A 26,623-nucleotide genomic window follows, 5' to 3' on the forward strand; every position below is an offset into this window, starting at 1 on the left:
GAGCTTAAGAAAACATGATCACTAAATATAATGTGCTATACTGGATGGAATCCTGGAACAGAAACAGGACAACAGGTGAAAAGCAAGGAAAATCTAAATATAGTATAGACTTCAGTTTTAAAAATGTATCAATACTGGTAGATTAACTGTAGCAAATATACTATCTTATTGTAAGATGTTAATAATAGAGGAAATTGGGTATGGAGTACATGAGAACTCTCTGTACTACTGTCCCAGTTTTTCCAAAACTGCTCTAAAATAAAGTTTAACTGCCCCCCTCAAAAGGCAATAAAATCAATCAATAAGATTAAATATTTATAATTGCAATGGAAATAAACTCATCTACTAAAAGAAAAACAACTTTCTCAAGATTATAGCATTGATCACGGCAAATGAGCTGAATGCCCTTTAACGGAAGCTGGATGAAATACATACACCCATATGGTGGAAATCATGTGCATCGATTTGAAAGATTCTGGTAGCTCTGTATTTGCTAACACAAAAGAGCCTTCAAGATGTACTGGTAAATGAAAGCAGCAAGAGACCCAACAGGGTGAACACTATGCCCTTCATGCATTAGAGACGGGTCTGGAAGGCACATAACAAAAAGTAGCGTCACATCCAAGGAGAGGAGTTTAACAGTTGCAGGAGGACTTGTCACTAAACAATACGTAATGCCATTTGAATTCTGTACTATGCGTACACATTAGCTACTTAAGATGTTTTTAATAAAGCAGGCAAAGGAAAAGGAGGAAGGAAAGGAAAGAGAGAAGAGAAAAACAGAAAGAGTGCTTATCTCTTAAAAAAAAAAAAAAAAAAGAAAAGAATAAATGACCTTACTGCATTTTTTCTCAGAAAGTCTCCCAAAGGTAGGTTCACTAAATTCTGATCTCCTACAAGCTGAGGAGAAGCCTCTATGACATACAGGAGGATCCAAAGAGGCTTTGGAAACCTTTTAGGCACCATAAGCTTCCAAAAGGCATCTTCCTGACCTTTGGCTTTCTTTCTGGTCGACTGCAAACTGAGTGCCTTTGGACAGGACTGCACTGCCGTCCGTCACCCTATAAACTCACCCGGCGCCTGGCGCCAAATCCCAAATGCACACCTTGGGTCTCAGCCCTTCCAGTGGCACACTCATCCCTGGACCAGCCTGCACGATGTGTCCACATGGAGGTCCTGCCAGCATCTCAAACATGGCACGCCCACAGTGGGAACCTCCACCCTCCTGCCACAGACACCAACATGCCCTTCCCTCCAGCCGGCCACCTGAGTAAATGACACCTGCCTCCCACTCAGGGGTCACGTGCAGACACTGGCTCCTCTGGCCAGGACATCTGCACATCTGCTGGCGCTCCCCACAGATGTGCCCCAAATCTGAGCTATGTGAGTAGAAAATGAGACTGCCTTCTGCTGGGACCCATTTGGAGCCACTCCACAGCACCACCACCCCCAGCAGCCAGCCACCTTCAGTGCGGTGGGAAGCCCCTGCAGGACTCACGTCCAAGCGCATCACCGCTACCATCACATCCTGCAAAGAACTGAATGGCTGGTCCCCGCACACAGCTCTCATCTCATCTCCTGCTCAGTCACTTGCTCCCGTCATGCTAGCCTGGCCTCCTTGGCGTCCTTCAAGTCTCTGGAGCTCAGTTTTGCTGCCTGCCCTTTGCATGTGGAGTTCCCTCCTTCTGGAACTCTCTTCTCCCGGCTCTTCCTGGCTGCATGCTTCAGACCTCAGCTCCTCCATCTCCTCTTCCTCTCATGTAGGACCCTTTCCACCTCGAACCCCTCGGTCATGTCGCCCCACTCATGCTTCACAGATGCAGTCCTATCAGAGCATCTTGTTTATCTGTTTCCCTGTTCACTGCTGTCTTTCAAGCAGCCTGCGCGGCCCCTGCAGCCACGTGGCTGAGCTCAGTGTGTCCAGCTCATCCTCTGTGTCCACAAAGCTGAGCTTCACGACAGGCGCAACAAAAGACGCTTACTATACAGGCTGGGACATATGAAAACGGACAAGTATATGAACTTAAAACAAATTCAGAATACAATGTGCTTAACACCAAAGCTCCAGGAGGGATGGCATTTTCCTCCTTGCCGACTCACGTGCCACCTTCAGGTCTCGCAGGGCCTTTTATACTAAGCGTTAAGGACAACCATAAAGTGTGCGGGAAAGGAGAAGCTGTGTGGAATCACATCCCTGTAAAGTCACACGGCCGTGAGCAGATGGCGATGCTTCCCCATGTCACCGACTGTAAGAGTTTAAATCATTACATAAAACTTAGAACCCAGTCAGTCTGACACATACACAATTACTAGGCGGCACTCTTTACTGTAAGGGCTAACAATGAAAAGACAAACGACAACCGATTCTCATAAAGGATCCTGCCATTCCCAGCAGCCGAGCCTGCCGCTGCCAGCCAGGCATGGATCTACATGGGCACAACTCAGGAAAGTGACCCCGGGAGGCCCAGGGACCAGACATGCACTCAGCTGTGCCTTTCACTTCCTCTGAGGAAGAGACTTAAGGCGGAATGCCCGAGGCCCAAGCATGCCCGAGGCCCAGGGGTGTATGTGCACCTCCCCGAGGCCCAGGGATGCCCACGCGCCTCCCCTGCGCTCCCCGCCCCACCTCCGGATTTGCTGGCTCCCAGAGCAGGTCCAAGCTTGCTCTGCCGCCCTGCCGTTGTTAACTGCCCACTTTATTTAGATATTCCCCATGATGAAGTATGAGCCGGTTATGGGTTTTTAGCTAAAACAAAGTCGATGCTCCCCAGACAGGGCAAGTGGGAATGATCTGAACAAACGTGGTGCAATTAGATGTGGGCAAGAGCAAGACGGCTGGGAGGGGACGTGGAAATTCAGAAAGACGCAGAAATGAGGTTTCTGTGCAAGTGTCCTTAGGGTTTCACTAGAAACTGGAAACCAGGGGAGACCCACTCCGGCGGGGACGGTGCAGGAATCACCAGGTGGCACTTCACGGCGAGGAATCTTCCTCCCTTGGGAAGCCAAGGCATCGGGCTGCTCTCACCCTGCCGGCAGACGACTGGCAGATGACCATGTAGTCATAGGTTTTAGGTTAAAATGACAGAAAAGTAAGGTGTGTACGCACCATTGGTTCCCAGCATTTATTGGCTTTCCCAGTGAACACGGCAGCGCTCAGGTCAGATCGGGGGGTGGGGGGTGGGGGTGCTTCCACTCTCCTGTCAGAAGGCTGCCCACATTATCCCTGTGATAAGTAACTGCGTACAATGCACATAAATCAACGTGTGCAAACGCCGTGAGGTCCTAACTGTTAAAGCGATTACTTTCTGGAGTCCTGAGAAGACCCAAAATTAAATGGCTGTAACTTTACAATATGAAGTTACTGCAGTAGAATCATGCAATACTCTAGTCACCCTCAATTCTCTGAGGCCCCTTCACAAAATACAAGTGTCTAACTGCTAAATATATAACACACATAAATGAAGAGTATTTTCACTACAACTAGCTCCTTAATATTAGAAAATGATACACAATGGGATCTGAAATAAGTAAATTCAAATGAAATGAGTAAATTCTTCACTTTGTTGACTATATCAGCTTGCTTATATGAATACATTTATGAAAGGTTTTAAAATGCAGCTGCTTGTAAAGTGAGATATAAACCCATGAAAAAAGAATACATCAAGCTGATCCTTTGCGTCTAATTCCTCCCCCCACCCCCACCCCCCACCTTCAAGGACTGGCTTAAACCCGTCTTCTCAGGAGCTCATGAAGTCAAAGCCCTCTGGACCCCAAGAGGAATGATTTGCAGGGTCCCTCCTTGGGCTCCCACGGTATCCTGCCTTCTTGGCCACGACAGAACCTACTTCAAGGTGCTGTGATGGCCTCTTGAAGTTCTGCTGCCCCCTCCAAATGCAAGACCTAAGACCCTCATATCTGTTTGCATTTACCTCCTTATTCTGCTGGTTCTCACCTGGGGGTGAGGCTCCTCCCCCCCCCCCCCCGCCTACCTGGGACATCTGGCAATATCTGGAGACGTTTTTGGATGCCGTAACTGTTGAGGGGAGAGTCGCTGGAATCTAGTAGGGAGAGACCCAGGATGCTACTCAACATTCCACGGTGCAGACGACAGCTCCCACCACCGAAAATGATCTAGGACCAAATGTCAACAGCACTGAGGTTCGGAAACCCAGTCTATCCCCTTACTCGTACCTGATGCATTTATCTGTTCTTCCTGGAGCCAGTGTTCCTGTTCTAGACAAGTGTAACCTCCCCCTACCCCCGCTCCTATGTTGTCTATAAGGCACCTTCTTTCTGCTGGCAGGAGCTCTATCTTGCTGTCTTTTTCCAGCGCTCAAAGACTCTTCACATTGTAACCGGCAACGGCAGGGAGGATGGCCTCACAGTCCGGCAGTCCAGAGAGCTTTAACATTTCTCTCTTCTAAAGTTACTGTCCTGAAAAATAACGCTCACGCTGCACCCCTGCCACTCCTTCAGCCTCCACAGGTTAACTCCCACTGGGAAGCATGCACATGCTCCCAAAGCTTTACAGACTGAAGACACTGTAGATATGCCACTCAATTTTACGAATTATAGGTCAGACAATACCACTATCAATGCATCATATTTCCTACAAAAATATGTACATTTAGAGCATCAGCTTCATCAAAATGGAAAAAAGAACAAGACAAAAGCCCAAGGACGGTCTGAATCTTCTAGGTCTGAATGAGTCTAACCTTTTCCTCCACCTAGAAGGCACTTTGCATGTGGTCCTGCACCGCTCTCACCAGAGACCCCATGTGCACGATCAGGGCAGGCTCTGCGGAGGGATGGAGGGATGGAGGGAGAGAGGGGGAGAAGACCAAACTGATCAAACGTACATAAACGGGCTAAGAATTTACAAGGTATCTACATAAACACAGTAGACCATCATCATAAATACTGTTTCATCAGAATGCTTGCCACGAAAAGCAGTGCCTGCCACACACCAAAAATCTAGCCAGTTCAGCCCAAAACTAATCAGTCAAATAAAACATATGGTGTCTTGTAGCTGTTCATCCCCCATCGCACTATTCCTACTGGATTTTAATGGCTCAATTAGTCAGGTGGTGTCAGACGGCCCAAGTCCACATTTAAGCATGCCTCGTAAATGGTGCTGCTCCCACTGGCACCTTGGGGGATAAAAGTCCGCCGTACACGTGAGGAAGCGCTCTGCCACACGTTGCAGCCTCCAACGCCTGGGTCTGCACTGCCCTCTCCCTGATTTCCACAGGGCACAGACCTCCACTTAACTGCGTGATCCTCACCAAATGGAAATTCACGCTGGCAGGTCAAGAGGAGCATTTAGAATCGATGTGCTGCGTAAAAATAATTATAATGATTTACAAAGCTCCCTGGAAAGCAAAATACTATGAAAGGCTTAGTAACAATAAAAATGTTCCATTTGCATAAATTGTAACAGCACTGCCACTGTAAGAAAATACAGTCTGAATTTACCTTATTGGGTCAGAATATCTTATTAAAACAAAATCAGGGGCTACTTACTCATCAGTTCAGTTCTCCCCTGAATCACTAATAACCCCATTCAACCTGCATGGCTATAAACTTCTCAGTAGTTTAAATGAGATCATGCCCAGGGAAAATCATTACATCTGCTCATTTCTCCACAAACCCCAGGAGGAACCCACTTTTCTTTATAATCTTTCTAATTGGCAAAGATACACTACACAGTGTTGGTTTTTTTCCCCAATCAAGTGCTATTATATGAAAGAAGGTGGTGTTTTACATATTTGTTGGAAACAGAAAAAGATCTTAAATGAACTTTAATTTTCTAATTACATGGCTGATAATTATCAACAAGTAATTCAAACACACCATAATAACATTTAAAAGCATTCAATCAATACTCAACATTTCTGCTGGATTCTTCTTTGGTGGGTGGGGGAGTGTCTACAATTGCTAGTATCTGCGCTTTGGTAAATACTGCCCGTCTTTGAAACTTATGAAGTATAAGATAAATGCAAATATCAAAGTGACTTCACACGCTCTCATTTTTGGCACCAAACACCCAACATGCCATAGTGAACAGGTATTTTTACCCACTAGAATTTGAGATTTTTTGTCTGCTTTGTTCACCGCTATTTTCCCTGCAGCTACAAGAGTTCCTGACACATGCACTAGGTGCTCAGTAAACATTCATGGCTGGGGGACCGTGTTCCTCTAAGAGACGGAGTGAATGCAAGAGACAGAAGAACATCTCTGTTCATTGAGAGCTTCACATGTGCAGACAGTATATGACATGCTATGCAGTGGGAAGGGTCCTGGAGACAGAAGACAAGTTCCTCCTGTACAAGAAACTTGCGTTATAAACAGCACATGTTGTGCCAAGAGACAGCTCCCAGCACTGCATCAGAGCATCTCCCACCCGAGATGAGAAAGGCAACAAAGATGCTCCCCTTTCATCCCCATCACTCCATTCAGTCCTTGTGACACGGGGTAGATCACACTCCCACGTCGTCCACAAAGAAATCTGGTCACCTGGCTACAACTCAGAGTAAGCAGTGGGTGAGAGGCAGGAGGTACTCAAAGCTGCGCTTCCAAAGATGGGACAGCGATGCTCTCTGCAGAAGCTCTTGTCACATCATATACGACACTGTCCCACAGTCTACAATTCTGCATCTAATGTGTATTATTTTAGTAATGTCACTTTCCCACCAGAGTGAGGGCAGGGTCGAGGGTGAGCCACCTAGATTATCATTATCCACTTCCCCTCTTAGCCCTTTGAAAATAGGACACGTGGATTTTAGGTGGATACATGGCCACACACCCCCTTCCCCAAAGTATAAGCTTTCCATGGGTCACAGGCCAATGGCTACGAGCAGAACTCAAATATGAACCTTCACAACTGTGCTTGTAAAGGCAATGAAGTCCCCCTCCTCAGTCCTTCTCAGGGACTGGAATGGGGATGTGATGTGATGGCAGGAGCTATAGCAGCCATTCCACACATGAGGTACGACAGAATGTTGGAGCCTCCATTGTGAGGCAGTGCTGCAGGGAGAAAGAGGTCCCTCACCCCACCCCCCAAAGTTAAAGAGAGTTACATCTTAGGCCACCAGCTGACTTGAACGACTCACCTTCTGAATTCCAACCTACCTTCCAGAAAGGTTAAAAGCTGCTAACTAACCTCATATAACACAGATTCATCAACAGGGAAGAGGGAGTAAAGAAATAAAACTACAGCTACAAATGATTTCCTGGTCAGAAACCTAAGTATTCAGTGCATTTTCGAACCAGTTTTAATTCTCTGGCGTGCCCTGGGGTGTTTCACCACATAAACAAAGCTTGAAAAACATCCCCTTCATCAGAGGAGGCATCAGCTGGATGCAGCCCTGGGCGTAATTCCTGGCTCTGAACCCTTACCAGTTTCCACAGTCACCATCAAATTAGTCAATCTGTTTGAGACTTTGTCCCTTAAGTGAACACTGGGAATACCCATCTTTATCTCAGGGAGATGCCGAGCAGTAAGAAAAACAGCGTAGACCAAGGACCTGCTCCCTTCTAAGTGAGCCCCACCTGCTCATGGCCAACAACTGACATATCCAAAGTGGGGACTGGCACAGGGGAGGCGGATAGCCACACACGAACATGCCTCACGGTGAGCCAAACAAGTCGTCAGCCTGACTCACTCGAGTGTACGGAATGCTTTTCCGAGGGTGAGAGTGAAAGCAGGGCCCCGTGTTCAGGCTGGGATTTTATCGCCAACCAACAGCTTGGAATTTCAAGCATTGCTTCCCTCCTTTGTCATGTGAGAACTCAGATTGAGATCTGCATAGTCCAAAGGAAATGTCAGGCCAGCTGACATTAAGACTAAAAAAATTAAAAATATAAAGAGAGACCGGTGAAATGAATTTTCACTATTTATTTAAATTTAACCCATATTTTCCAAATAGTATCATTTCAACTATAGTCCGTACTAAAATAAAAAATTACTGAGATCTTCTGTATTCCTTTTTCCTACCAAATCTCCAAAATCCCCAAAAGTCTATGTATTTTCCACTTGTAGCACATTTCAATCAGGAAACTAAATTTTCACTGGAAATACATGACTTCTATTACAGTTCAGAAAATGTACACTGAAAACACAAACTCACATACCCATGGGGTTCTCAACATAAAACTTTTCCAAAAGCTGAATCGAGGACCTATGTTTAAATTCAAGTCAATTGAAAGCAAATACAGTTCTCACGTCTGTTCCTCAGTGTGACCCTAGCCACACTGGGGTACTCCACAGCTCCATGTGGCTAGCAGCCACCTTCCTGGGCAGCGCAGGTCAGCATGGCTACGAGGAAGTCTTCAGCAGCTAAAACCCTTTGCCTGTGGTCTGCAGGATGGAAGGGTACCGGGACTCTCTAGGCCACATGACTCTTCTTTAATTGGTCCACGTGCAAATTTTTAAATGATGTTCCTACAACATCCTTCTTCTCACCCAATTCCAAATAGATTAAAAACCACAAACTGCCCAAGTGTAAAACTCTTCCTTCCTAAAAATATTGTTTGAAAATTATTTTTCATAATATGAGTTTATTTTCACAATTTTTGGTAGATATTGGAGTTTGGGGGTCTCAGGTTGGACTGACCAATATGCTGAGTCCAAATGGAGATGTGCTGTAGGTGAAAATGAGACACTGGATTTTGCAGACCCGGTCTGAAAAAGGAAAGACCATAAAATGTCTCTTGGAAAACTTTTTTAATATGGATCATTTGTTGAAATAATACTATTCTGGATATACAGAGTTCATTAGAAGATATTGGATTATTATATATTAAAATATGTATTGCAAATAATATTAACCTAATATGCATTTAGATACATACTGCAGTATTAATTTCATGGTTTCTTTTTACCTTTTCTTACTGTGGCTACTAGAAAAGTTTAAATTACATTCGTGGCTTGCATTCTATTTCTACTGGACAGTGCAAAGCCAGATGGTTTCTATGGTGCCTGCAGACTCTAAAATGTGTAGATTAAAGTCAGCAAGATGAAGGCATAGAGCTTTTGGGGGGACCTCCTTTAACTGTATCCATTGCAAATATTTAATTATGTGCTGATAGCATCTTTATTCCTTGACCACTTTGAAACAGATTAATAATCACAAATTGTTCTAGTTGAAGACCAGCCTTCTCTAGGAAAAAAGTGATCTTCTGTTTGACGTTATTTGTAATATAGTGACTTACGAGAAGTTCCGTCAGACACCTGAGTGAGGTCCGGGTGAAAGCTCGTGGGTGTCAGAAAGCCACAAAGCGGTCATCAGAAGGATGCTTGTGTGTGGGGCAGACGCCGACCTCTCACCCGTGTGTGCACCGTATTTCGATTTCAGAGCCACCTGGGCCACTGAACAGCAAGGTGGACCGTGAACTTGCAGGGTTCACCGCAGAGCACCTGGGCAAGGACCCAGCCTGGCTGAGGTGGCCTCCACTGTAAACTGGAGGTGACATAATATCCCCACACTGGTGCCACTCTTACTAGTGGGTTGCCACGGGAGACCAAAGAGGATGATGCTACAGTGGGCAGTGCACCGTGGTCAACAGTACCAGCCTGCCACTGCCTAAGATGGGATGACCCCAGGTATCTTAACCAGGACTGCCCTGAGTTACTCTTGCTCTTATTGCTACTGTAAACCCCCCTTTAGATAGGATGCCCTGCCCCTTAAACTGTCAGCTCTCACTTTAAGGTTTCATTAAGCCCCACACACTCTAAGCCTGGGAGATTCAACACCTTGCAGATGCCTGGGCATCTGGCATGGGGTAACTGCAGGCAACCCACCAATGGTGCGACAAACTGAACACTCAATAGTCTCTGTTTTACCAAGAGACATGTGACGGCCACTTTAAGTTCTAATTTGAACTAATAAAAAAGCCACCCACAGAGGGGTTGGCATTAAGGAGAAGCAATTCATCTGGCAGGATGTAAATGACGCGACATTACAAGAGAGCATTTGAGTGTTATTATCTGGGCTGAGAAAATGGATTCCGTCTGTGCACGGACAACACTGGCACCCTGCACGTGGGTGCACCCACACGTGCCCTGAGAAACGGAGCCACACTTTGGAAGGAACTTGGCGGTGCTGCTGCTGCTGCCTCCATCCCCATTTCTCTGCGCGCCGCACCATGTAGAACAAAGAAAACCACTCCTAGTTTGTAGGAGTAAAAAACAGAGAGGAAACAGAATCTTGAGTCCTGAGAAGATACACGTTATTACAGAAATATGGCCATTTTCCATGTGTTATCTCATCCACTGACATTTAGAATCAGGAAATGATTCACGGCTAAACTCTCACCTATTCAACCTAATTCTGAGTGAAAATATACAAACACCAATAAGAAGCTAAGTCTGTTACGCTGTAGAACGACAGACACTGTAACCCCAAAGTACCACAGCAGTTTGTTTTTAGCAACCTCTCCATAATTTCTGAATCATCTTTTCCCTCCCCTTTCATTAGTTTCATTTCAAAGTTTGGAAAGCTTTCTTTAGAGAATAAAAAAAGAGAAATACTTAAACACTATAAAAGGAGGAACTGAAATTTGACGTTTGCAAAGCTTTCTAACTGTGTGATGTTACAAAACGGTGAAAGAGAGCAGTAACAGCCAGTGCAGAGACATCTGAATAATGACTTCAGAGCAATATAGAACACAAACAATTCTCTCTTGGTCCCCAGTGCACTACAAAACAGCCCAATGCTTCCAGCACAGCACAGAGCTTGTCACATAATAGATACTTGATTAATTCATTTGCATAATAAAACATATGTCACATGTATACACTCATTCACACATATACACACATCCTTGGGAAACAAACTTTGGCTAATGACAAGTAGAAACAAACTGGCAAGCTGGCCAGTTTATAATCACATGTATTTTTAAACCTTTTATTGGCTAACCGGGACCTGTGCTTTTCCTACAGATGTCATTCTATAAAAATACTGTCTTTTGACAAACACATTGGGAAATAAGAGATGAGCCACTGAATCAAGATTATCCCGGTGACATTCAAACACATCACCCCTCATTAACCAGCACTCATAACTCACACACACGACAGCTGGAGAGAAAGGGGTCAAAGAGCTAACAACAGAGTGCATGTGTAGGTAGAATCCAAGCAACAAATTAATTTGCTAACTTGCCTTCTTGCTTTCTGGACTTAACTTCTGTTTAACATGCAGCCCTGATATGCAAACTCACAGTATGGCTAAAGTCAGGAGACTAATGTCCCAGCAAACATCATAAATGGTTCATTTAGCTGAAATTTCAACATTGCAATCTTTAAAACAGCTGGCCTTCACGTGTAACCCGGAAAACAGAACGTTCAAAACAGAACCTGCGATGTGCCTGCAAAGCAGCTTGTGTCTAATTCATAGGAAAACAAACGCAAATGACTGGCAAACAAGACGAAATATTCCACCTCATTAGTAATCAAAGAAATGCAAAAAAAAAAAAAAAAGAAAAAAGAAAGAAAGCAAGAAAGAAAAAGAAGTGCCTGCATTCTCAGCTTGGTTGACCACAGTCATGTGAGCCGTCTGAAAGGCCGGCACCCAACCCCCAGCCCCTGGCAACGCATCACAATTGGCACAGCCTTTCAGGAAAGCAATTTGGTAATCGGTCTCAAAAGCCCTACAGCTCTCTTTGCAGCAATCTATCCTAAAGCAAAAATTGGAAGCAATCTAAATCTCCAATAGCACATGTTAAATCAATTACAGTACATGCACTTGACAGGATAGATACATGAAAATATTTTCAGTAAAAGTCAGCTGATGATCAAATGCTCACTTGTAAGGTTAAGTGGAAGAGCCGTGGCACAAAGCTGAACAGACATGACGTTACACACACATGAATATAAACATTTGGAAGAAAATACACCAAAATGCTGATGGGGAACTGCTCTGGGTAGGTTGAGACGTTTTTATTTTCTTTGCAGATTTAGTTCTATTTTTCCAAATTGCTCATTACTTAGAGCACATTATTTTTAAAATCAGGAAAGAGTTATGAAAACCCTAGCCAGCAAAGAATCATTACTAATGCCTCATCTGGTTGAGTATGACTACGATAAATAAGATATAGCTATTTACCTAGTTACTTCTTTTCTAAGGCTGTCAATGATGGTTTTCCTTACACACTGCAGTGTGTTAGGAGATTCTTTTCTCTTTGAGGTACACACCTACCAACCTCCTCTGAGTCACCTTTTTGAAGTTTTATGATGCCAAAGTCTATAAACACAACATTAAATATTTATGGTTGATATTTGCCGCTTCTAAAAATACGTGGAGAAGACGGTCTCTTAACGAGGCCTCCACTTGACCTTGTCGCTGAATTAACCAAGACTGTCTGTTCTGCGGACGTGCTGACAGCTGCCCACAGGCCCCGGAGCTCACTGGGCTGGGGCCGCCTTCCTTTCCATGGGCCCAGGGCCTTTCTGCCAGAGCCGGTGACCTGTGTGCTTCGTAATCCAAAGTGTCCACTAGACCCAAACCTGCTTATGCCAGTTGGACTTATTACTGCATTTATGAAAAGTAATTTATGTTATATAAACTAATGAACTAGGAGCACAATTTTATCTTCCTACCAAAACCAGTCCAGATGCTTTGTCGTAGACTTACCTAACAGAAATGGTCACACAAAAATGGATCCCGGAAATGATGGTAGGTGGACAAGGTATGGGAAGAGATCTGGGGAAAGGGATAAATCTGCAGGTGGATTCTGCACTGAGGCGGTTGCACAAATGCCGGTAAAGTCCCACTCCACTTTGAAGAAATCAACACTGGCAACCACAGAGGGTGCGTCAGGGGTACAACTTCCAAGGAAAGTTGACCTCAGACTAGAATGATTGGATCCACATTCCAAGAAAAGGGTCTGTTCCCTTCTGTCAAGAGGTTGGTGGATCCATTTGCATTTCAATATTTTAATGTAAGCTCTCTAGGAGCTGACACTTAACTTGCACCCCCTACACCTGAGTATGGGTTTGAAGGAACAGCACAGGGAAAGGAAAAGCGGTACTTGGTAGCAGAAACCCAGGACATGGCCTCCGAAGCCCAGGATCAAGCTGAGCCCATCAGAGGAAGTCATGCTGATGGTCCATACCTTCAATGTGACATGACCAGAAAGGCCCTGACCTCTGCAGTCCTCCTTCCCAAACTCAGAACCCCAGCCTAACGCCAGCCAGACCCACACTGAAGGACATTCCACAACATTCATGACCAGTATTTCCTAAAACGATCAGAGCCATAAAAAACAAGCAAAGTGTGAGAAACTGTCACAGCCCAGAGGAAACATGGGCCCACGACGACTAAATTCAGAGGGGTGGTCTGGATGCGATCCTGAGACAGAAAAAGGACATTCATGGAAGAAAGGGTAAATCTGAAAAAAGTTTGAAATACAGTAACTAAAGAAATTTTAAATAATGTATATGTATATCATTCCTTCCATTCCCGATTTACCTAACGCTGTTACTGAGGCAAAACCACCCATCACTCTTTCAGAGTTCGGTGAGTTTGCCCCCCTGCGAACCTTCAGCACGTCACAAACCACTAGCCCTGCCAACCCTGGAGGAAACACACACACACCATACTGTCAAGCTGCAACCTTTACAAAGTCCCCATTTCCACCATTCAAAATGTCATTCTCTTTCTTTCTTATTTTATTTTCAGCTTCTTCCCACCTTAGGGACCTTTGGCTATCTGCTGTCACTGAACTTGAAAAGCAGGGAAGATGAGAGTCCATCAGGGAAAACCTCAAGCAGGAAGGGGCTGGCCACCAAGCCCTGGGTCTCAGGCTGAGGGCCACGAGCTGCCTTTAAAGATGGAAACACTGGCATCTCCAAGGTTCATGCCAAAGTGATCTGCAACACGCAGGGCAGGCTAATGTAGCCCCAGAGCTGAGACATGCACGCGAATGAATCACCCGGGGCCCTCTGACCATGCAGATGCCGACAGAGCCAGCCTGGTGCGGGGACGCCCGCTGCCGTGGGGGTCAGACTCTCGGGACCCACCTCGTGACAGCTCCAGCTCTGTCTTCGGGGAAGCGCTCCCCTCGCTGCTCTGTAGCTGCCTTGTCTAGAAAACATGGGAGAATCTCGAAGATTCCCCTCTCAACTGTAAAATCGTAGGATCCTCTGAGATGTTCATTGAGTCATCCTGATTGTCCAAAGTCTACAAAATGGAATTCCTGGGCACCAGGTTCATTTCTTCCTATCTGATGTACCTTATGTTACTATTAAAAGGTTGTCTGCCCTGATACCCTACTCTGCCTTCACAGCACCAACTCCAGCCCTCACTGATGCCTGCACACAGAGCTACAGTATCTGTGTCAGTATCTGCTGAACGAATGAACGATTAGTGCTATGCGATGTTATCATCGTTGAAACCATAAGTAAGATAAAATTTTGTAAGCTTTGTGAATGGAAAAATTCGCATTTCTTTTCCTGTTAACTCTGCACAGACGACAATTTTTAAAAAGGGGGTAATTCAGTTCTTTCATTATTTTGAAAAGGAAAGGTCAGCATTTCCTACATGCCTTGGAGCAGAAGGCACGGGGAGCGGCGGTGGGATTCTGACAGTGAGTGGGAGATTAACGTGAATTTATGGCGGAGACAGGAGCTGATGGGGCACGTCCTCTATGGGCTCAAAGGATGTTTTCATTTGATGGGATGGAAACCATTTTTCTGTCCAAGAATATAATTAAGAACACAATCCTGATCCATAATTTTTATTTAACTATGCAGTAAAGCAAGAGTATGTGTAGATTCCAATGCTCCAAAGGTTAGGGCACACACGTGGCAAATAAAGAACTTCCCCAGCATTTTCTGGTAATTGACTATGGACTCAAATGAGTAATTCTCTAACCGAGACGCCAATTTATGGTAAAAAGTGAAAGAGGGCTGTGTTTAGGCAGCCTCTTAGATGGTGTCCAAAGAGCCCCACCTCCTAGTATCTGAATCCTGGAACAGCCCAAATCCACATCCTCCAGGATGGTCTGTGTGACCAGAGAACATGACTGAAGTAAAGGCAGTCACTTAAGAGATGAGGTTATGCGAGCACTGTGGCTTCCAGCATGCCGGACCAGGCACCAGGCACCAAGAAGCCAGTCATGGGCAGCCCTGCAAAGAGGGGAGGAACTGGAGCCTCCCGCCAACTGCCACGTTTGTGAACGACCTTGGGATTGACCCTCCGGCCCAGGACCACTTTCAGAGACTGTAGCCTGGACCGATGTGCTGACTACAATTTGTGAGAGACCTTGAGCCAGAACATTCCAGCTAATCTGTGCTTGGATTCCTGACTCTCAGAAATGGGGGGGGGGGGGGGCGAGGATAATAAATGTCTGTTGTCTTCAGCAGTTGAGTGCTGGGGCAATTTGTTACACGGTGACCAACAACGAAACAGGGGCCGAAGCTGGAGTGTGTCAGTGAAGATGAAAGAAGAGTGGCACAGAAACTAGTCCCATCCGTTCGCGCCCCCTCCACCCGCTCTGAGCCAATTATTACTTAATTCCATGGGTTTGCCTTCAGCCAAGCATGCAAGCAAAACAAACATAAGATCCAGCAAACTACATGGATCTATCTGCCACTACCAAGTAGTTCTTTTTTAGTAAAATCTGGGTCTACCTGATAAATCATTTACCTTCCAGATTCATGCAGCCTTACAAACCAGACTGGTATTTTTCCCCTAAATTTTCCCCAGGCAAATAAATCACTTGCTGCCCTCAGCTAGGCATTTGCAGGTCCAAATGGTACAAGTGGCATTTTTTCATTAGATTTGAAGAAAAGTTCCTACTTTAAGTTCTCGATTCACTATGAGGTAAATCCTAAACTTGTCTGGCTTATTTAAGCAAGTTTTTGACATAAAGACTTGAGAAGTTGTGCTGTATTTTGTATCACATGAAAGACTACATTTACCTGAGAGAAAGAGTCCTCTCTGTAGCTTTAAATTACTTATATTACATAAGAGAATTTATTTTCCTCTGATGCAGAATTTCAGTTTGTTTCGTTAGCTTTCTCATGAGTCTGACATCAAGGCCCAGAGTGAACAGACCCGATGGATGTGTACATGCTCTAACTGGGACTCTAAATGAAGCTGGGTCTTGTTTGGGTGCCGTAATTACAATGTGAAGTCATATTCCCTGTGGTCCAAGCTGCAACTGGAAGCTGATCCTCCAAGGCCCCAAGTCCGTCTCCAAGGGACAAACACAGTGATGACACCCAGGCAACCTCCTGTTTACCATCTGAAGCCACCACTGCCCAGAGAGGCAATTCACAGGACAAGGTTTCACCTGCCACGCTCTGAGGCTTCCAAATACAGAACATTTCTGAGCAGACATGTTGTGTGTTTAATCTGTTTCCCCCCTCAAAACACTGGAGAGTCTTGAAAGATGTCTAACTCAGCACCAAAGCCTTGTCCACAGCATAATTTCCTGCAGAGGAAACTGGACAAAACTTCATGGGCACCAGGTTCATTTCTTTCTATCTGATGTGCTTTATGTTACTGTTAAAAAGTTGTCTGCCCTGACAGTCTACTTGGCCTTCACAGAGCCAACTCCAGCCCTTACTGACGCTAGCACACAGAGCTACAGTATCTGTGTCAGTATCTGCTGAACGAATGAACGATTTTTAGTGCTATGCGATGTTATCACTTTGAAACCATGAGTAAGACAAAATTTTGTAACCTTTGTGGAACGTCTGGAAAAATTCTCATTCTTTTTTTTTCCTGTTAACTTTGCATAGAAGATAATAAAAAAGGGTAATTCTTAAATATAAGACATGACACCATAAAACTCCTAGAAGAGAACACAGGCAAAACATTCTCTGGCATAAATTATAGCAATATTTTCTTAGATCAGGCTCCCAAGGCAAAAGAAATCAAAGAAAAAATTAACAAATGGGACCTAATCAAACTTAAAAGCTTTAGCACAGCAAAAGAAATCATAAACAAGACAAGCTAGACTGGAAGAAAATATCTGCAAACGATTTGACTGACAAGGGGTTAATTTCCAAAATAGACAAACAGCTCTTACAGTTCAATATCAAAAAAACTAACAACCAAATCAGAAATTGGGCAGAAGAACTAAACAGATATTTCTCCAAAGAAGATATAGAGATGGCCAATAGATACATGGAAAGATGCTCAACATGGCTAATTATCAGAGAAATGCAAATCTAAACTACAATGAGGTATCACCTCACACCAGTCAGAATGACCATCATTCAAAAGTCCACAAATGATAAATGCTAGAGAGGGTGTGGTGAAAAAGGAATCCTCCTATACTGTTGGTGGGGCTGTAAATTGGTGCAGTCGCTATGGAAATCAGTATGGAGATTCCTTAAGAAAGTAAAAATAGTTACCATATGATCCAGCAATCCCACTCCTAAGCATATATCCAGAAAAGAGGAAAACTCTAATTCAAAAAGACACATGCACACCAGCATTCACAGCAGCACTATTTACAACAGCCCAGACATGGAAACAACCTAAATGCCCACTGACAGATGACTGGATGAAGAAGTTGTGGTATATTTATACAATGGAATACTACTCAGCCATAAAAAAGAATAAAACAATGCCATTTGCAGCAACATGGATGGACCTAGAGATCACTATAGTAAGTGAAATAAGTCAGATAGAGAAATCTAATATAATATCACTTATACGTGTAATCTAAAAAAATAATACAAATGAACAAACAAAAAACAAAACAGAAACAGACTCACAGACATAGAAAGCATATCTCGGTTTCCAAAGGGGAAAGTGGGGGAAGGATAAATTAGGACTATGGGCTTAGCAGATACATACCACTATATATAAAATAGATAAATAATAACAATTTACTGTATAGCAGAGGGAACTGTATTCAATATCTTGTAATAACCTATAATGGAAAAGAATCACACAAAAAAAGTTAAAAATAATAGAACTACCATATGATTCAGCAATCCCATTTCTAGGTATTTTCCCAAAGAAAATAAAAACACTAATTTAAAAGGATATTTGCACCCTTATGTTCACTGCAGCACTATTTACAACTGCCACGACATGGAAACAACCTAAATGTCCATCAACAGATGACTGGATAAAGAAAATATGACATATACACTGGAACAGTGCTCAGCCATAAAAAAGACTAAAATCTTGCCATTTGTGACAAAATGGATGGACCTGGAGGGCATTATGCTAAGTGAAATAAGTCAGACAAAGAGAAACACTGCATGATTTCACTTACAGGTGGAATCTAAAAAAACAAAATTCATGAACAAACAACAAAACAGAAGAAGACTCACTGAAACATGTGGCTGGCAGAGAAGAGGGGGACAGGGGAATGAGTGACACGGAGGGAGACGAAGAGGTACAAACCCAGCTACAAGATGAACGGGTGACAGGGATGAAATGCACAGTGTGGTGAATACAGTCAGAATAATGTCGTATCTTTGTGTGGTGACAGAAGGTAACCAGACTTATTGTGGTGATCATTTTATAATATACAGAAGTATCCAATCACTGTGATGTGCACTTGGAACTAACACAGTGCTAGAGGTCAGATATAGATCAAATAAATAAAAATAAAGGAGGGAGAGAGAAAATGCATCTAATTACACACACACACACACACACACACACACACACACACACACACACACACACACACTTCATTAAATGACGGCACAGTGGAGTGGAATGGGCCCTTAATCCAAGGTGGGTGTCCTTATAAGAAGTGGTTGCATGAAGACAGAGCTGCACAGAGGCAGCAGAGATGGGAGTGACGAGCCCACAGGTCCAAGAGTGTCCAGGGTGAACGGAGAGCACAGAAGCCAGGAGAGAGGCAAGGGAGGGGCCCCTACAGCCTTCAGAGGAGGGCAGCTCTGATGACACCTGGATTTGGGACTTCTGGCCTCCGGGACTGTGACAGAACACATTTCTATTGGAAGCCACAGCGCTTGCGGTCAGGCTCAGGGCAGCCTGAAGAAATCGACGTGACCACAAACAAGCTTCCGTCACAGCCTTCCAGAGGAAAAGCCCTGAGGGTCGGCTATGGTCCTGGCTATGGGATGTTGGCCCACCCCCACCCAGACGAATGACCCCGCTCCACCACAGTCACCCCACCTCCACCATTTGCCTCCACGTCCTGGGACGAGCTTGAGGCTTGGGTGGGAATGCAGATCCCCATACAAGATCCCAGATCACGGAGATGACATTTCATGGCTGACAAAACACTGCCCCCAAATATACATACAGAAGCATGTTTGTTTAAAAGGGTGGTCTCTGCATGCAGGTCCACATTTGCATCTTTGGGTCTCTCAAAACAGTACAATTTTTATGGGGTTTAGCATGGCTAGATAATTATTCTGAAAACCGAGGTGGTGTGCAGGTTTTAGATCAATAAAAGAGGCCCTGGAACCACCGCTTAGACAGGTCCCCAAGGTCTGTGACATCAAACCACAGAAGGGATGAGAAACCATTACCATAACGAGCTCTCCCTCCATCCCCCCAGCGATGAGTCCTCTGGAAGAATTAATTAAAAATTCTGAAATGGTTTTTCTTAAAGGAGAAAGACAGTCTTGCTGAGAAGCGAGTAACCAGATCAAATCTCTGCGCATGTTTATACGCCTGCCTGTAATTTTCACCTTCGAGGACATCTGCAGGGAAAGGGACCTTCATTTACTCCAAGAGTTCTCCAGTGTATCCCTCTACGATTCGAGCAGTGGGGTGTCTCATTTACAAGGACGAGCAGAATGTCAGCTCCACGTGGACTGATGACAAACAGTTCAATATGTGATCAAGAACTAAACCTGCTTTTCAAATTTCTGGATTCTGTTATTCCACATCCAGCCAACCGGGACCAACAGTTAGAAAAGACAAGGGCCACCATGGAGGCTTTCCTCACATTTATAAAAGGGAAAGAACAAGGTCTACTATCATTTATTAAACAGCATGTATAAGAATTGAAATTCAGTGAGTTCATACATGAGAAAGAAGGTTGAAGAAATTTTAGTCAACTCTATCCAATACTTGTAATACATTCGGTGTGGAAAAAACCACCTGACTTTATCTAATTAATCAATCACCATTTAAAAAAATACATACATATATATGTATATATAAAACCCCTCCCTGTAATGGAGGTACCGGGGATTGAACCCAGGACCTCATGCATTCTAAGCATGTGCTCTACCACTGAGCTATACTCTCCCCACCCCAACACCGCTGAAGCTATATATTTTAAAGCAGATGAGCTTTGAATCCAGGACCAGTCACTGCTGTTGATTTGATTTCACAGCAAAAGTCCAAGAGCCAGGAGTTGTCAACCCAAGAGGAAGGGGTTTATAAGGGAAATAATTCACCTTGGTCAAGAAACCAGAAAACTGGAGGTGAGACAAGCTGAAATTCAAATGTTCCTAGTCCACAATAAAAGGAAAGAAACCAGAAGACATAGCCAGAATTTATCCTTAATGATTATGATCTGTATCCTTCCCAGCCTTGAAGTCACCTAAGTGAGCTTTAATAGTAACATGATAGTAACAGAAATATGAGCCATTCCAGGTCATTCCACAGATGAGAACTACACACAGCACAGAACACGACCGAGCCCAGAACCATCTCTCTCAGAAACACAGTATTTGCGTGCGATACTAAGGAGGAGAAGAAAAACGACACTGTGGTAAGCACGTCTGACTTCCCGCAGGTGTAGTCAGTACCTGTAGCTAACCAAGCACACAGCCATGGGTCAGGGCTGCAACTCCAGCGCCTCGTTCCCTGGGATCTCTTCCCGAGGTCCTGCAGCTCCTCGGTGCCACAGTCAGAGGGCTGGGAGGGGGATCTGAGCAGAGTGACGGGAGCGTAAGACATCATGCTGGCTGCCTCATTTCCTTCAACGACATTCTTTTCCAAGTTACACTTCTAGGGGGAGTGGACGGGTCTGCCTCTGCTACTCACATCCAGAAACAAGTTCTGCCCTTACAGAGACACCTTTGCCAAGCATGTGATGAAATACCCTCTCTGTGCACCCAGCCCGGGAGCACACTCCTACCAAGAGATGCCAGCCCTCAGCCCTCACCCACACCCCCTTCCTGAAAACTCCATGGAGACCACACGTGTCCGCGAGAATCCAGCCGTAACTAACCCTACATATTTATGCTGGTCCAACCGTGAGGTCAGAGATTAGCTGGTGAAGGCCGATGCCGGGTGCGTGGGTGCCGCCCTCCAGGCCCTGAACTCCCCCCAGGTTTCTGCCACAATCTATCACTGATTTGCTCACCCCAGAGACTCGCACCCCACTGCTGCCAAAGGGAACGAACGCCCTAAAACCCACATCGATTGCATCATTCTCCTTTCAACAAACTCTCCAGTGGTCCCCTGAGCACATGTAACGAAGTCCACATGAACTGACTGGTTTGTTCCCTCCACCAATCTCTCTGCTCCCACAATATTCAGGGGTCTGGCCATGGTCAGGCCTGTTCTATCCAATCAGATGATAAAAAAGGAACTTTCATTAACCAGTATACCTTGGTGCCCAGCACAGAGCTCGATGAACACAAGATACACCTCAGGTAATGGCTGCACTGAATTAAACTGAGAGATAATACTGTAAAAGCACTGTAGGAAAAAAGCAGGGCTTTCCATGGATCTGGAAACACAAAGCAAGCTTCTGGCCCCGTTCGACTGCATGACTCGAGTACCTGTCAACAAGTATTTCCGGCCGGGGTCAGAAATGCTCGTCCACGTTACCCAAGTGGAGAGGTGAGTATTTTTCTCCATTACAAAGGAACGATGCCATTCTCTGTGGAATTTTTTCCAAGCTGTGACATCCTGCTGGGTTTCCATCATAGGCAGTTTAAAGCAAATGAAGTCCTCGGGAGCTTTACTGCTCTAATTGAGAGAGATGCAGCAGCGCCCAAGATTGATTTCCCATCATGGATGCGGGAGTAATACGCCCACTGACAGCAGAGAATCACAGAGTGAACAGGCGTTCTTTCTCCCTGGTTATCCCACTCTCTCTCCAGTGCTTCTGTGGGGTTCTTGTACGATCGGCAGTCTGAGAGGTGAGGGAGCCCCTCTTCAATTTTATAAAGAGCCTCTTCTAAAATGGAAGTTTCAGTAATACCCCGAGAAGTCCAACATTCCTGATCTTTAATTAAAGGGCCCACTGCCCTGTAGCTACTTCAGTACCCCACTTCCAAAGTGACACTGACCATCCTGCGTTGTGCTCCAAGCTGGTGCAGGAAAGCTGGGCACCATCTTCCAATTCTTCATCCTCATTAAGACCACATCAGCTCCTAGCAAGCAGAAGCTGGTGGGAAGGCACAAGTTTAAATTTTTCATGACACCTACTGCTTTCCTGTGAACTCAGGAGAGTTTTTATTCTTCCCACCAGGGAGCCCCAGTGGCAGGGAGGGGGATGGGAGAAGAACCTCAACTCCAAGTCTAATTAAGAGTCTACCTATAGGTAGGCTGCCTGACAGTACAAACTGCAGGACTCTTGGAAGCTCACATCCAGTTCTGGCCAAACACAGCTCTGGGTACTGGCTGCGGTCCCTCCTTCTCTCCCACCTCCAATGTCTGAGTGCTCAGACACTGTCCAACATGCGCTGGACACATTTACTTTCCCTCCCAGTGTGAGTCTGTCTCCACCTCCCCCACCCAAATTTATTCATGGGAGATTCTGAGTTGGCCATCCACTACCAACTGGTGCTACTGCTACATCTGAAATGATGACGATTAAGAGAACAAAAAACCCTTCTTTTCCTTGTATTCCAATATATGATATATTTTACTTTCCAGTCAAGATATTGCTTGTCAATCACATACCCTTATCTATGGGCAAATTTTGTAACATCTTCAAGGGTGCCCTTTTTTTTAAACTCTGGGGAGACCTAGATCCAAAAATGAATTTTGAATTACAAACAAGTCACTGAATCAGCTGCACTGGAAGGAGTAATCCGGCCAGAGCCATCCCAGGAAATGAGGGAGGATACAGACAAGAAGACTTAGAGAATTCCAAGAGAACAGTTCTGAAAATAGTCAACTTGATTCTCTGTAAAAATGCACAGATTCATGGCTCACACACTCTGACAAGAGAACCCATCTGCTCTCGTGGCTCTCCTCCTCACTGCAAGGACCCTACCCCACTGAGAAAGACCCTCCCAGCACTTCTAGCTGGGGGTTCTGCTGACCAGGCCGCACTGCATGGAATGAGAAAATAGAACCTTCCAATTCACGATGCATTGGGTTGACTTGCGTTTCCCCCCAGAAGATATGCTGGAGTCCTAACCCCCAGGACCTCAGAATGTGACCTTGTTCGGAAACAGGGTCTTTGCAGAAGGAATCCAGTTAACTTAACCACAATGTTCCTTCTCTCCCCGTCCCCCCACTCCCAGGAGCTGAGGAGTTGCCATACAAGTGCTGGGTACGTTTCATGGACTGAACTCTCAAGAAGGACCAGTCCCAACATGTTAGTCTCATGGCTCAAACAGTGTCCGTTTCACAGCGCCACCACAACAAAGGACCACAAGCTGGGTGGGTTCACAGCCATGTATCCCTTCACAGTTCTGAGTCTCCAAGTCTGAGATTAAGCCGTTGGCAGGATGGGTTCCTTCTGAGGGCTGGCAGAGAAGTCTGTTTCAGGCCCTCCTCCCTGACTTGCAGGTGGCTGTCTTCATGTTCATACGCACCTGCATCCAGATGTCCTCTCTGTATAGGGACACCAGTCACACTGGACCAGGGCCCACCCCAGAGACCCAATGCGTCTTGAGAGGGCATGACGAGAGACACAGCTCAATCCATAATGGTGACATTGACTAATTAATTTATAATGTCCTAGCAGTGGCAATAATTAACAACAAATGCACGGAAGGAGAACACTGCTTAGACACAGGACTGGGGCTGGCCTTAGAATTCCTTCCTCAGGCTTGAGCTTGAATAAAACATCTGAGTCTGCACCAGCGGGGGCCGGGCCAGGCCAAGGGCCATCCCACTGCACAACTCCTAAAAGACACACACTTGACTCGAGGGCGACTCGATCTAAACAATTTCCATAAATTTTGGGCATACCAGGCATTTCTTTCTTTAAAAAAAAAAAAAAAAAAAAAAAGCATCCCATCAGCGTCTGTGACTTTCGGCATTTAGAATATATTCTGTCCAGTGGGTGGTTGAATATGTGTGTGGGCTGGAGAACCAGGAGAGAGGGGGCATTCACTGTTGTTCCCGATTAATATCTTCTGGAGGAAAAATGCTCCCCGATCATAAAGAAAATGGAAGGCAAAGAATTCTACAGGGTCAAGCGGTAGACACACTCCAGTCCTCTGAAATCAACAACTGAACTCACATCTAAAAGAAAGCAGTACACATGCCTCAAGCCTAAACATCTTTCCCCTTTTTGATCAGCATGGAATCTCTTTCTAATTCGCTTTCCCCTGAATTTCCTATCCACTGAGCTCTTATGTTTCTTAATGATTAGTCTCATTTACGACTTTTTCCTTATGAATGTTAGAGAATCAGTGTCAAAACTGTCTAGCCTCCACCAATTGTCTATAACTCGACACTCCAGGCCTGACTGGTGTTAGGGGAAACCACGGGCGTGGGGCTTCAGGGTCCTCCAGCTCGTTTCTAGGTCTTCCCCAAAAGGGGTGGGGGAAACTGCAGGGGGCTCTTAATGGTTACATAGCTCTGTGCCTGGGTTGGACATCTGCACCTCGTGTGGCTTTAAGTGAGCAAAACCCACAGCTACGGGACAACCTGGCACATCAGGGATTATTGCAGACAGCCTGGACACAACCTAGTCCACACGTGGGTTTCTGGCCGGAAGACTCTGTGATGATCTTTCATTCTCCCGCACGTGTGCTTCACACGTCCACCAGCCCCCACAAACTACTTTAAAGTCACGTCTAAAATAAGAGAAAATTGATGTGACCCAGAGAGTGTACCCCGAGATGCTAACGTGTGCATTTCCAGACACAACGACAGAAGTCAGTGGCATGTCCGTGGCTGGCATGCTACATGATATGAAAAGAAGACCTGGGGGGTTCTCCTTCTGCCCCTACAAAATATTAAGCCAGCTCCGAGGGGCCACTTAACTTTCCTGATGTCTGCAGACACTGTGGGCTGCTGGCAGTGGAGGGGGCAGTATTCCCAGCAGAGATGGGTGGGGGGATTCCTCACAGTGGGGGCATCCTCTGCACTGCGGAATATTTAGCAGCACCCCGGGCCTTCACCCACTAGATGGCAGTGACACCGTTATCCCCAGTTGTGATAACCAGCAATGTCTCCAGACCCTGCCATGCGTCCCCTAGGGGCCAAAACTGCCCTGGCCTGGGACTGCAGTCTAGGTTAAAGGCCAACTTTGCTGACCCATGTTTTCCATGAATACTCAGATTGAGAGGGCTGGCTTGTATGACCAATAATTACAAAACATTTCTTATCTTCCCTGCCAGCTGTAAGCAAGTTGAGACAAGGAGCCACGTCAGAACTGTCTTTAGCTCAACATCTCCAAGGATTTTTTAAAAACTTCACATCTCTTCTTCACTAATGAAGCCACATATTTGCCTATGACATCCTCCCACACTTGCTACTGTAACATTCTTCTCCCCGAGGTAGCCTCAACAGTCTCCTCGGGATTTTATTTACAGCATAATTTATTTTTCTGAGCCCAGGCACATGGTGAAATGTCACCAAGTGCAGACCAGAACCCCGCCGCCCGTGCACAGGGTTTCCACACGTTGATTTGTAGCTCTCCTGACACTTACAAGAACGACTTTATGTAAACAACTAGCAAAATAAAAAACAGAATTACCTAAAACTGCAGGAAGGACATCCCAATGCTTGCTGCACGATTTCCTGGCAAGCTGTTTCAAATGCAGCACAGAACAAATCAGACCAGAGGGATACGTTGTGAAAACCTGGCACTGGTTTCAACTCAGGCTGGTGAGCAACCCCACTCGGGGCACTGGTACTTAGAAGAAAAGGAACCTCCATTTATAAGCTGTGCTTGTTGGCACTGAGGGGTTTCAATTCTTCAAATGTCCTAGGGATTTGGGGTGTGGCTAAGGATTCCCTTCACTTTCGTCTACCTTTTCCTAAAAGCCAGTAGGACACGGAGAAGGGCACCCAACACCAGCTCCCAGGAGCCAGGCCGGCAGTGACTCGATTAAGGGAATTATTTATGATGTGACCCCTCTAAACGGAAAAACATCAAACAGATTAACATTTTGGCAAAAAGGTACTTCCATTTCAAACAGAAATGATGAGTTCCCTCTCATCGGCAAGGCTGGGAAGCCACCTCTCAGCCACAAATGGAGTCAACACGGGGTACGCTGTCTCATCTCATTACTGGCAAGAACACCTCCCGATCTGAGTTACTGGACCACTTCCCAGCCGTCCCTGGCCTTGGGGGAGCACCGCACTGCGAGACTCCGAAGCCCCCTCCCCATTAACCAGGCTGCCAAGCAAGTCTCCCTCCACAGCATCATTTCTATAACCCCATTCAAAGAAAAGCACAGCTGCGGAAACACCAAGGGGAGAAGGGAAACCATCTCAGAGGTTAGAGACTTAGCAAAGGGAGGGAATTCACCTGCCTGGTCTGTTCTGTTCTGTTTTGACGTGTCTAATCTTAACAT

The 26,623-nt window shown here is 45.4% G+C and overlaps 1 protein-coding gene and 1 non-coding gene across 11 annotated transcripts in view; both read right to left on the bottom strand.

Annotated features, from left to right (window-relative positions):
• Nucleotides 1-26,623, bottom strand: part of LOC105092372 (F-box-like/WD repeat-containing protein TBL1X) — a 201,533-nt gene that overhangs the window by 79,727 nt on the left and 95,183 nt on the right. The window contains exon 1 of one of the 10 annotated variants that reach the window (XM_064482595.1): nucleotides 20,711-21,028. The exons of the other annotated variants lie outside the window; for them this stretch is intronic. Within the exon in view, the coding sequence (XP_064338665.1) occupies nucleotides 20,711-20,864 (154 nt within the window). The 5' untranslated portion in view covers nucleotides 20,865-21,028. Of the gene's footprint in view, nucleotides 1-20,710; nucleotides 21,029-26,623 lie in introns of those variants that run through there. 10 annotated transcript variants of the gene reach the window in all.
• TRNAS-AGA (transfer RNA serine (anticodon AGA)) lies at nucleotides 20,133-20,205 on the bottom strand. The gene has a single exon. It is a non-coding gene; the product is annotated as a tRNA-Ser (tRNA).

The sequence above is a fragment of the Camelus dromedarius genome, chromosome X, assembly GCF_036321535.1.
Source record: "Camelus dromedarius isolate mCamDro1 chromosome X, mCamDro1.pat, whole genome shotgun sequence".
Classification (NCBI taxonomy): domain Eukaryota; kingdom Metazoa; phylum Chordata; class Mammalia; order Artiodactyla; family Camelidae; genus Camelus; species Camelus dromedarius.